This window comes from Triturus cristatus, chromosome 5_2, assembly GCF_964204655.1.
Source record: "Triturus cristatus chromosome 5_2, aTriCri1.1, whole genome shotgun sequence".
NCBI lineage: Eukaryota > Metazoa > Chordata > Amphibia > Caudata > Salamandridae > Triturus > Triturus cristatus.
The window spans coordinates 925310101-925322384 of NC_140588.1; the positions used below are offsets into that span (position 1 = coordinate 925310101).

At 44.2% G+C, this 12284-nt stretch overlaps 1 protein-coding gene across 2 annotated transcripts in view; it reads right to left on the reverse strand.

Moving 5' to 3' along the window:
* THOC2 (THO complex subunit 2) overlaps nucleotides 1–12284 on the reverse strand; it is a 1568999-nt gene that overhangs the window by 577945 nt on the left and 978770 nt on the right. For both annotated transcript variants that reach the window (XM_085608126.1, XM_085608125.1), the window contains exon 24: nucleotides 4801–4942. In XM_085608126.1, the coding sequence (XP_085464252.1) occupies nucleotides 4801–4942 (142 nt within the window). The remainder of the gene's footprint in view (nucleotides 1–4800; nucleotides 4943–12284) is intronic.

The window sequence follows — 12284 nt, forward strand, 5'->3', positions numbered from 1 at the left end:
ATAGGCAACACAATTCAAACACAATTATAACATTGAGCTCAATGGGAATTTCTTAGTAAATGCAATTAATTACTTTTTGGATTACTTTTCTAACCACAGGACTGGATCCTAGATTCAGTCCTGGGACATTTCCTTGAAACAGGTGAGTAAATGTGTTTTGGTTAAAGGTATGATGTTTAAGGAATATTATTGTATTTTAAAAGTTGACACTTAGAAACTTTTTCACATAGAATCACCAATGTTATCCTTTTTCATACTCCGTGCTGGATCCTGGATTCAGCACTGGGGCATCTCCTGTAAACAGTTGAAAGAAATCGTTTTTGTTATACAGCCGATTTTTAAGGAATATTTGTTTGTTTCAAAAATCGACACTTAGAAGAATTTCTGGTAAAAACCAGGCAATGTTATCCTATGGAGGAAAATCAAGTTATTGGTAAGTGCGGTTGTAATTACTTTTCAGGGTCAGTGCTGGGCACCAAGATCCAGCACTGGGATCTCTCCTGATAACAGGTGAGTAATTTCGTTTTCGTTGTTCGGCTGATTTTTAGTGAATATTTTAACGTTCCAAAACTCGACAGAAGAATTTCCAAGTCAATGTTACCCTATGGAGAAAATGTAGGTTATCGGCTTTCAGGTAAGTACTCGACTGGCAGAGTTAAGGTTCTGGGCATAGACTCAGGGGTCTCCCAGGGTCAGGTAGGTACAGTTGTTACACCCTCAGCTGCACTGGGGCAGCCGGGTGCAGAGAGAGTTAGGCCCAATGTTAAACTATGGCGGGCAGGGGGCCTTTGGTTGGTGGCTGCTAGCAGGGAGGCCACGCGGCTGTGGGAGCTAGGCTCCTGGTCACTTGCCAGGGCACGTGGGGAAGTAGATTATTATAGTTGTTGCACTTCCAGGGGCACTCGGGCGGCTGGGTGCAGGGTGTTTTTGAGCCGTTGGGCGGACAATGGATTTATATGGAGAAGTTACCAGACAAACATAGGCTGCAAGCTCGGGGACGAAGATTCTTCAGGTGCGACCACCACTTCGAGAGGTAAGTTGTGAAGCTGTAGGTTAGGTAGGCACCCAGGAGTTGGTCACAGGGGGCCGCCGGGCGCAGAGTGCCGTGGTGCCTTTTGGCGTCGTGAAATCTTAACCTCTGCTGGTCGCGGTTGGAGGGGTCCCTGGTTCTGAGGCTGCAGGCTTCGAGGAGGGTCCTTGGGTGCTGGATTCTGGGCCACAGCCACCGAGGGGGACATCCTCAGGGTCTTTGTTCACTCGGGCACAGGCCAGACTTGGCGGGTGCAGTGTGTGCAGGAGTCGCGGTTCCTGGCTGGCACCAGGGGTTTGTTACTTGCTTTGAGCAGAACCACTGCTTGTGGGAGTCCCAGTCTTTTAGAGTCACAAGGCAGCCAGGTCCTCCGGGGTTTTCAAGGTTGCTGGCCACTGGAGACGCCGGGTTTCAGCAGGAGCGAGGGTCGACAGGCCTGTAGGGCTAGGGCCAAATCAGTTGGTGCCTTCCTCTTGTTAGCAGCTGCACGGCAGGTCTTCTTTCGATTTGTTCTTCTTGCTTGTTTCGGATTCGGGATCTGAGGAAGGAAGGTTCAGGGTGCCCCTAAATACTACATTTAGGGGCGTTACAGGTAGGTAAAGGACAGGGACCAATGGGTCCCTTCCCTGGGGTGGGTACACACCCTATCCTGTCACTCTCCTGTGGGAGGGGGGTAGTAGCCTAGTCCTGATTGGGCAGGGCTCCCCATCTTCAAGATGGCGAGAGCCTGGAGATGTGCTTCACCTAGCCTCCCCTACCTGAGGGGTGGGGTTGGCAGAGGCTGGCACACCCCCTTTCCTCACTTGGGCTTTCCCGCCAGTCTTCCCACAAGAGTGGGGGCTAAAACCGGTGGGGACCAGTTGCTGAGTACAGCAAGTGGTCTGGGGAGGCTCACAAAGGTGGCATGGCTTTGAAGCTTCCCCCTGCCCATCCTGGGGGAGGAGACCTAGCACCTCGCCCAGGATGTGCATTGTTGCAGGCCCAGGAGAGCAGATGGGTCTCTACCCAGGGGTCCAGCAACATGTCTGCCGGGTTGGCAGCCTAGGCAGCATCTGACAGGACGTGGATTGTAGGTTAGGTTCAGGGGGCATCTCTAAGATGCCCTCTGTCGTGCACCTTACATTAAATCCCACACTGGCATCGGGGTTTAATGTGCTGAGAAGTTTGATACCAAACTTCTCAGTCTTCAGTGTAGCCATCCTGGTGCTGTGGCGTTCGTGATGACAACCTCCCAGCACCATATACTCTTAATGGCAGCACTGCACTTACAGTGAGCAGGAATGGACCTGGGTACTGTAGAGGCACAGGGCTCATGCACCTGTGCCCACACCACTGGAATAGGGCACCCAGCTAGAGGGGTGACTGAGGTATGCGAGGGCAGTGTGTTTGTGGGTATGGCACACAGGAATGTGTGCCATGTCGAGACTCTGTTTTGATCTGCACCAAGACACTCAGCATGCAAAGGCAGTGTGTGTGTGTCAGGGTACAGGGCCCCTAAGGGTGGCACAATAAGTGCTGCAGCTCTTGAGGGCCTTCTCTGGTCACAGTGCCCTGGGTACCATTTACCAGGGGCTGACCTGTGGCCAGAGATGCCAATTGGGTTTAGGCTTCATGCAGTTCTAAGGAAGGAACACAGGCCCTGGGCACCTGATTGGCAGGAGCCCAGGGCACATGTCGAAAATGTTGAAAAAAGCTAAGTCAAAATGTGACTAAGGGGTAGCTCTTTGCGGATCTGAGCTGACTGGCGGGGAAAGAAAAGTAATGACGTCAGTGTGCTGCCTATACATAGGTATTGCGATCATACCTTCTGGCGCAGACGCCACACGAAGGTACATTGGGCCACCTACCGGCGCGCAGACGTACTGCTCATGAAAAAACTTCGGGATCCAGCCTGACGCCTGGGGGCAATTGAAAGTTAAGTAATCTGTGGCTGAAGTCTCTATCAGATCATAGTCAACATGAGTCGGGGTGACCTTTTCGCTATCTTCATTTTACTGACGTTGAAGAGTCCCCAACGTCAGTGACTTATATTTTAAAGAATGACAACAGGATTCATGGTGGCGATTCTGATGTTTTTACTTGGAAGACGGGGCGAATGATGACTTATCTTGATCGGGATTTTAATTTACCTCTGTTTCATCCCACGCATATGTCATGAACATCTTTCCTTTTTTTAATTTTTTTTTTTATAGAACTTTATGGTTCATCTTCTGGCAGTGTATATAGGCACCGGTGTCCTTGTCAGATCTCAGGCGGCAAAGACAGATTTTGTGAGGGTCAGTGATGGACATCCGATCTTTATTGTCTCAACATGTCTTGAAATCGGACTTCATCGGTGGCAGCATGATGCAACGGAACTGCTCCAAAAAAGTTTGTATTTGAAAAAAACTGCAAAAAACGACAGACCTCCTGAGGAAAGTTGAAGAGCTCTGAAATGCGGAACTAATGTCATTAAGCCTAAAGGGGCGTTTTCATGAGGGGCCACGAGTGAAGCCGGCACACCCTATTGACTTGGGAGAGCTATGAAAAGTTTTCCAATCCAAGCTGGTGCATGGGGATATTCAAAACGTGAGGTATCTGCTGGTAGATGTATCCATCAGAAAAGGATGCTCATGATCTAATAGATGAATCACATTTGTTCAACTAACTATGGGACCCAGTCCTGGCATACCTCAAAGAAAACAGGATCCTTCCTTGTCGCCAAAATGAGAGGGCTCAGAGTCTGGTAGTTTACATTATCATCCAACAATACGATGCTTTGAACCAACTAGTTCAACATAAGATGGGCACCCAGGCTCTGAGTAAAGCTGGGATAGGGTGGGGTGACTTTGGCAGTGGAGTTTGGGCATAAGTAACTTAATTTTGATTGATACTTCTACCTATAGCCTCCTCACGTGAATAGATACCACATCAGCATCCTCTCCGAAGTGATGGATCTGAAGATGAAGAAAAGTGTGAAGGAAAGCTCATTTCAGTGTGTGACCAATCTCTGCCAGAGGAACTCCCCAGGCCAGTAGGGAGGAAGGATCTTTAGGTCCAGTGGAAAGAGCATAGATTAATTTTTGTAGGGATTAACATATTTTAACAGAGGATTAACAATTGAATAAAGTCCTCTTTTGGACCGCCGGGACCTTCTTGCTGCCCCTATACCCAATAAAGACCTGGCTGTCAGACCTGAGATTCATCCCGTGAAGTTGACAGCCTTATGAGCAGAAAATGAGTGTAGCCTCTCCTTGGTGATGTGGGCAGAGGGAACAATTTGTTAAGTGTAATATATTGTCTCAAACACAATGGACTAATCACATTGGGCTGGAAAGCCACTACAGATCTCAGATCCAGTTTGTCTGGAAAGAAATAGGTGGAGGGTGGACAGAAAAAGTGCTTGCAGGACCCTCATTCATTGCACTCATTTAAGTCTATCTAACCACATCAATGTAGCAGTGAATTATTAAGTTTAGGGATGGATGAACAACAAATGGCGATTTAAGGGTCTACTGCGAGACTATAGTTCTAGAAACCTCATTCAACAGAAACATTAGCATCTTCATCAGATCACCCATGCACCAACAGTGCAGGAATTTGAGTTGCAGGCTTCCTAAAACCCCAATTTTTTTAAAAAAAGGAGGCTATCCATCAAGTAAATTTAATGTATTTCTAGGGTGAAAAATATAACGTCAAACGATTTAGTGTTGACTCACAAGCATTCAATAATCAACAATACACTGCAGTACCAAAAAATACCAAGGCAACCAGAGAGAATCCATACTCACTTGCCAGAAGCCAGTTATCCTTTTCCAATTTCATTCTTTGCGAAACCCTTAATACATGCTCATGCTGCTTTTTAAATTCTTCAAGAAGTTTATCTTGAAGAGCAGTGCAGCGCTCCTTTTCCTTTTTCTTTTTATTTGGAGGCTAAAAAATAACAAACGTCATTTAATTAACAAGGACTGACAGCTGCATTAATAAAAGATAGCATTTTTCGCATTATTCCAGCTACAACGGATGCAAACTTAACATTATATCTACCCTATTCCTAATGATTTTTCAAACAGCCACCCACCCAATGCTTACTTAAGCTGGATAATCTATTAAGTATTCAGGAGGAAAGAATTCCAAAACTTGCATTCACTCCCATGCCAAGTCAAGTGAGCAAGAACACTTGCCAGTTTTAGTCATCAAGTCAGTTGAGCTTTTAACAAATTCGAAAAAAAAAAATGCAATTCTAAATAAGTAGTGATTGAATCCAAGCCTAACAAACTTTGCTTCTTTGAAAAGAAAATTTAATAACCCACTTCTCCCCTCCATTTGCTGTCACATAAAACCACATTTAACAAGCATTGGCAAAGTCAATAGGTCTTGCTAAAGAGATTTTTAGTCATATTGTACAGTAGCGCAACAGGTTTACAGAATGGCTGAAAGTAAATATTTTTTTAAGTGCCAGGCACATATAATTATGCTCCCCCACCCCTCCCCAACTTTCAGTTATGCTCCATAGCAAATGTGCCGCTGTACACTCTGAACCTTTAACAAAGCCAATAGCTCCCTCATTGGTGAAACCTATTTGAAAAGAAGAGCCTTCACAGGTTTCTTTAAGGTTTTCTTGTAGAGTTATTAATGGTACAGCATCCCAGCAGAGAGCAACTTCTCATACATCCAATGGCTCTCTTCAACTGTCCCCACTTAGAATCTTCCCCATGTCATTCTACAAGTAACTAGGTAACAGTCCATGACATCTCCTGGCTGGAGATCTCTACATATCTCCCTTTTATACAACAACAAATACAGTGTAAAACACTATTATGGAAATACAGAAGGATCAATAAATTTAACATATTTGTTTCTCTAATAATACATTATATAAATGCAAAATCAAAATTAACATTTTTACTTTCTAATTATATTACCAGAAAACATCTTATAACCTTTGTACATTGCAAACATAAATAAAAATGCTATTTCCAATTTATGGCATTAGGAAACAAATTAATATTCTTATTTCCCAACTTACGTTTCCAGGAAACATCCTATGGTCTTTGTACTTTGCAAACGTTTCCTAAACTCCACATCGTATCCTCTTCCAATATCACGATATTGGACTTCACGCCTTTGATTTTTAAAGGTCCCAAATATTTACTTTCATCCTTACGGACCCATTCATTCTTCCGCACCACAACCCAATCACCAACATGCAATATCATATGCTTAACTCCCTTTCTAAAATTATACGTGTCTTTCATCTTCCGTTGACCCACTTCCACTTTCTTCAACACTTCCTCACGATCAATCCATATCTTATCCTTCTTATATAACCAAACAGGACATTCCTTTTTCCCTGGTTCTCTACCTTTAAGGGACACAAAAGGGGCTATTCCAGTACTAGAATGAGGGGTAATCCTATGAGCCCACATCATTTTTTGCAACTCCTCCCTCCATGACAAACCATTTGCAAGGGATAACTGAATGTTTTCCATTATTATTCGGTTAACCCTTTCCACCAAACCGTTAGCTTGAGGTCTAAAGAGAGCTACCTTTTCATGAACAATGCCTATTGTTGCAAGATACTCTTGCATCTCCCTTGAAACAAATTGTACACCATTGTCGGTCACTATACTGCCTGGTATACCTTTCTCCAGAAAGATTCCCTCAAGGAATTTTATTACGTTACCAGTATTGATTTCACCCATTGTCCCTATCGTGAACCATTTAGAGTGATAATCTACTAAGACTAAAATGAACTTCTCTCTTAACCCCAACTTGTTCACTGGCCCTATAAAGTCCATGGCTAACTTCTCCCACGGTCTTGATGGAAATTTCGTACACTCCAATGGGGGTTGACGTACCACTTTAGACTTGTCACTGTTTATACAAATTTGACAATTTTTACTAAAGCTTCAACTTCTGAATCTACACCAGGCCACCAAAAAGATTCCCTCACTCTTCGTTTTGATATTCCTTGCCCAGGATGACCTTCATGAATTATGTTAAGAATATGTTTCCTCACATCTTTAGGAGGTACAACTTGCCATCTTCTCATAACATTTCCGTTACTCAGGCTTAACTATTCTCTAATTTTGAAAAATTCCACAAGTTCCAAATCCTTGCAGTCTTCAGAATTCCAACCATTAATGATCTTACCTCCTACCTTCCTTAATACAAGGTCATTTTCCATAGCTTTGCTCCATTCTTCAGGCAATAAAGCAACAACATCAATCTTACTAATAAAGTCAGTCTTTGTGTTCACACAAATCTCATCAGACTTTACATCAAGAGGCATCCTTGATAAGTAATCAGCGACTACATTCTTTACTCCTTTAACATATTCGGTCTCATACTTAAATTCTAAGACAGACAATAGCCATCTAGAAATTCTTGGGGTTATACTCCCTTCTAACGCTCTTCCACCCTTGAAGATGTACAACAATGGCTTGTGATCAGTTCGTACTTTGAAAGGGAGACCCCATAGGTAAAACTTAAAATGGCACATCGCCCAACAACATGCCAAGGCTTCTCTTTCAATTACTGAATATGACTTTTCAGCACCTTGTAATCTCCTTGAAGCAAAACCAATGATCCGCTCCTCCCCACCGATAATTTGAGATAACACTGCTCCAACACCAACTCCACTCGCATCTGTAGTTAAAAAGGTTTTAGCACTCACATCAAAACGTCCTAAAGTAGGTGCTTCAGATATTTTCCTTTTTATAAGATCAAAACTTTCTTTACAACTTTTTGACCATTCAAAGAGAATATTTTTTTTCATAATTTCTCTTAATGGTTCAACAATCTCAGTAAAGCTATTTACGTATTTTGAACAATACTCCGCTAATCCCAAAAAGGATCTAAGCTCATCCTTATTAGTTGGTTCAGGAGCCATTGTAATAGCATCAACAATACTTTTCTTAGGTCGTATTCCCTCTGAACTCACCTCATGCCCCAGATATTCAACCTTTTCCTTTCTCAATTGACATTTTTCCCGTTTGATCGTCAAATTATATTTTTCTAACCTTTTCATCACTTCCTCAAACAACTTATCATGATCTAATAAATCATTCCCAGCAATCAAGATGTCGTCTTGGAAACACCAAATCTTCTGCATATCACCAAAAATGTTCTTCATTGCCCTTTGAAAGACGGCTGAAGCCGATGCCAAACCAAAAGGCATCCTCTTGGACCTGTACGCACCAAGAGGTGTAGCAAAAGAGGTCAAATGCCTGGATGATTCATGTAGCTTAATCTGATGGTAAGCGGCAGACATATGAAGAACACTAAAAATCTTGCCCTCACCCATTGTTGACAACGTCTCCGATATATTAGGCAAGGGTTCTCTGTCTACCCAAATGTTTTTGTTAAGATCTCGTAAGTCTATGCAAAGACAAATTTTTTTTCCATCCTTAGGGGCAATCACAATCGGAGCCAACCAATCAGAAGCCTCAATTGGTTCTATGATCCCTTGCTTCAACAAATTATCTATTTCCTGACGTAAAGGTTCTAGCATGAGGTTAGGGACATTTCTCACCTTATGGACAACAGATTTGGCATTTTCTTTTAAAATAATTGTGTGTGTGTTTACTTTAGAAGTTGATCGTCTTGGTTGAGTGCTTGAAAGTAAACACTCTAAGTAATAGCTTTCTACGCGCTGTTATCCATTTTTAAAGGGTGATCCTTTTGAGTATGCATTTCACGATGTGGCATACACGGATATGTTCAGTTGTAATCACTTAGCAAGAATATATGCTTTAATGTTCTTTTAAGCAACGCTAAACATCCTTTTAAATATGCATTTCACATCTAGCATATGCGAATATATTTACTTGGAAACACTCAGTCTTCAGATGTATTATAGATAAAATAGATACTAGTAAACAAGAACAAATGGTGTTCATCTGGTTTCTTTAAGTAGTATGTCCCAAAGTGAACAATGTTTAAGGCTATGCACAGTTAAGAATATACGCGTGGATAGTTATTGATAACTTGCTCCAGAAAAATTACTTCATTCAGAGAATAGTCTTGTTTATATTATGTATTTAAGTAATTTTCAGTTCCAGAGAGTAAGTAGTTTCAATTTGTTTTGATCTTGCCTTAATCTTTTGTTGTAAATCCAAGGATGGGATGCTGAATTCTGCTCCTTGCGCAGCTGGTCAACTCGTCGCCATGAAAAGAAGAGCCTTCACAGGTTTCTTTAAGGTTTTCTTGTAGATTTATTAATGGTACAGCATCCCAGCAGAGAGCAACTTCTCATACATCCAATGGCTCTCTTCAACTGTCCCCACTTAGAATCTTCCCCATGTCATTCTACAAGTAACTAGGTAACAGTCCATGACATCTCCTGGCTGGAGATCTCTACACTATTGCTTTGCCAATGCTGGTTGTAACCTGTAGTGCAGTTGGTATAGAGTCTCTGTAGGGCACACAGAGCAGCGGAGGCACTAGGCATTGCGTATATGGATGTAGAGAACTAAATCACTACATGGTATGCTTGAATGCGGTTGGTATTCAGGAGCACATGAGTGCAGATCACGTTATTTTGGGCTGCTGCAATAAGGTTCATATGCTACGCACGTGAGCAAAAATTAATTGCTTCAGTCCATAATGCACAGTAGGAAAACTATTTTGCTTTGTATTTACATCAGTGCAGATATGACAGTGCAGTTGACAGCCTAACTAGAGCCTGTAGTCACTGCCCTTTTAAATTTACCACCTCATCTGAGGGTAAGATGGACTCACCCTCTCTTACTTGCGGCCTCCTCAACTGCCGCTCTCTCAAGAAACACAGACTAGAGATTCACGACCTCTTGATTGACAATCAGGTCGATATTATGTTTCTCACTGAAACCTGGCTGGACGTCGACGCTTCTCCTGAACTCCTCGAAGCTCTGCCAGTCGGGTATTCTATTAACCACATTGATAGGAACTCTGGTAGGGGTGGCGGCGTGGCTATAATTTTTAAACATGATATTCAATGTACACTTGAGCCTATTTCCATCACTGACTGTGAGGCCGGTCTATTTACTATCACGACAGATAGCAGGTGTATCATTAAAGGTCTCCTGGCATACAGGCCCCCAGGGTATTCATCCCGGTTTGTCTCAAGTTTGATTGAATACCTTACCCTACCCGCTCTCCGTTATAGCAAGCTCATTGTGCTAGGCGATCTCAATCTACACCTCGAGGATGCCGGCTGTACAATGGCACAAACCTTGCGCCAGGACTTAGCGACACTTCAACTCCAACTTAGTGTCACGGGCCCTACCCATCAGAAGGGCCACTTGCTTGACCCTATCTTTACCAACTGGGAGGAGGTGGTAGTCAGCACTCCCCTCCCTATGATCTGGACGGACCACTTTAGTCCCTTTCATGCTTCGGACCCCCACTCCGAAGGTGAAAGAACACTCATTGGAGGGGATAACATGTCGGAAGTGGGCTGGCTTTTCCCCAGTCAAGTTCAAGAGTGCCCTCCTAAGAGGCTAAGGACGCTGATAGTGCTTGTCTTGAACTGGACGGGATGATAAAGGAAGCCCTCAATATAACTGCTCCATGGACATGTAAAACTCCAACCAGATTAAAAAAATCTGCCCCTTGGTTCAATAATACTCTTAGAGTTGCCAAAACTGAGTGTAAACGCCTAGAAAGATTATGGAGGATGAACTTCTCTACGCAAGGGAAAAATGATTATAAAACTACGCTGAAAGCCTATCATAGGCTTATCAGGAAAACCAAGGCTGAATACTACCAAGAAAGTATCAGGTCTGCTGAAAATTCCACAAGAGAATTATTTAGGGTCTATAGAGAGATCTCCTCTTTAGACTCAAGAGCAGTGCCTGTTGTAGGGTCAACCGAACGCTGCAACCAAATAGCGGAATTCTTCTCCGAGAAGGTAACTAATATCTACTCTTCTTTTCCTGATGTGGCTCTGGCTGACCAAGATAGATGGGTTACTTCTCGACACACTATTGTTGCACAGGAGGAAAAGCTCGAGAACTTCTCAATTCCCTCCCCGGAAACTCTGATAAAAATCTGCAGGAGCGTTAAATCAGGGTCTCCCAAAGACCAGGCCTCCCCAAGAAAACTCGAGGGATGCTTAGAAACTCTGGAACCCTTTATCAGATACCTCCTGGAGATTTCATTTAATACCAGCACGGTCCCTCGTCGCTGGAAGGAGGCAGTCGTTTTCCCCCTCCCCAAAAAACCGCACCTGGGCCTTGATAATCTACGACCCATTTTTCTGCTCCCCTACTTTGCCAAGATTGCAGAGAAAGTGGTCAACCAGCAGCTCACGACGCACATTGAGAATTTCCACCTCCTCCATCCCACCCAGTCGGACTTCCGCTCATGCCACTCGACAGAATCCGCCCTTCTCCTGGCCACTGAGACCATCCGGCAATATGTGGACGCAGGCCAAACTGTCGCCCTAATTCTGCTCGACCTCAGTGCGGCCTTTGATACTGTGGCCCACAAGATCCTGGCCGATCGTCTGAAGAAGGGAGGTGTGTCTGGGAAGGCCTTGGACTGGCTCGTCTCTTTCTTAAACAACCGTAGCTTCCAGGTGAAGCAGGGGAAATTCTATTCCAAAGTGATGGCACTGCAGCAGGGAGTCCCCCAGGGCTCAATTTTAAGCCCCACTCTTTTTAATCTTTACGTGGCTCCCTTGGCCGAGATTGCTGAAGGTTTTGGGATTGGAGTGGTGTCTTATGCCGATGACACCCAGTTGGTGGTGTCCTTGACTCAAGACCAACAAACCGCAGCGCCCAACTTGGTGGCGTGCCTCCAGGAACTTGCGGCCTGGATGGATATTAACTGTTTAAAGCTCAATGGCAACAAGACGGAGGTGCTGATAGTGGGGAAAGCCCCCTCTGTCTGGTCATCTGCGTGGTGGCCGCAAGATTTGGGACCCACTCCCATACCTTGTGCCCAAGCTAAAAACCTTGGGGTCTGGATTGACACCCACCTCTCGTTTGATTACCACACTAGGCGGGTGGCTGGCACTTGTTACGGAATACTAAAAAATCTCAGGAAAACCCTTGATATATTGCCCACTGCAGCCAGGAAGACCATGGTCCATGCACTTGTGACTTCCCGCCTTGACTATGGCAACGTCCTCCTTCTGGGGACTACAGAAAGGTGCACTCAGAGACTTCAATGCGTCCAGAACGCAGCGGCCCGTCTAGTCCTGAAACGTCCCAGGAGAGCTCCCTCTAAACCGACTCTAGCCTCTCTTCATTGGCTCCCTATCCGGGAACGAGCTCGTTTTAAGGCA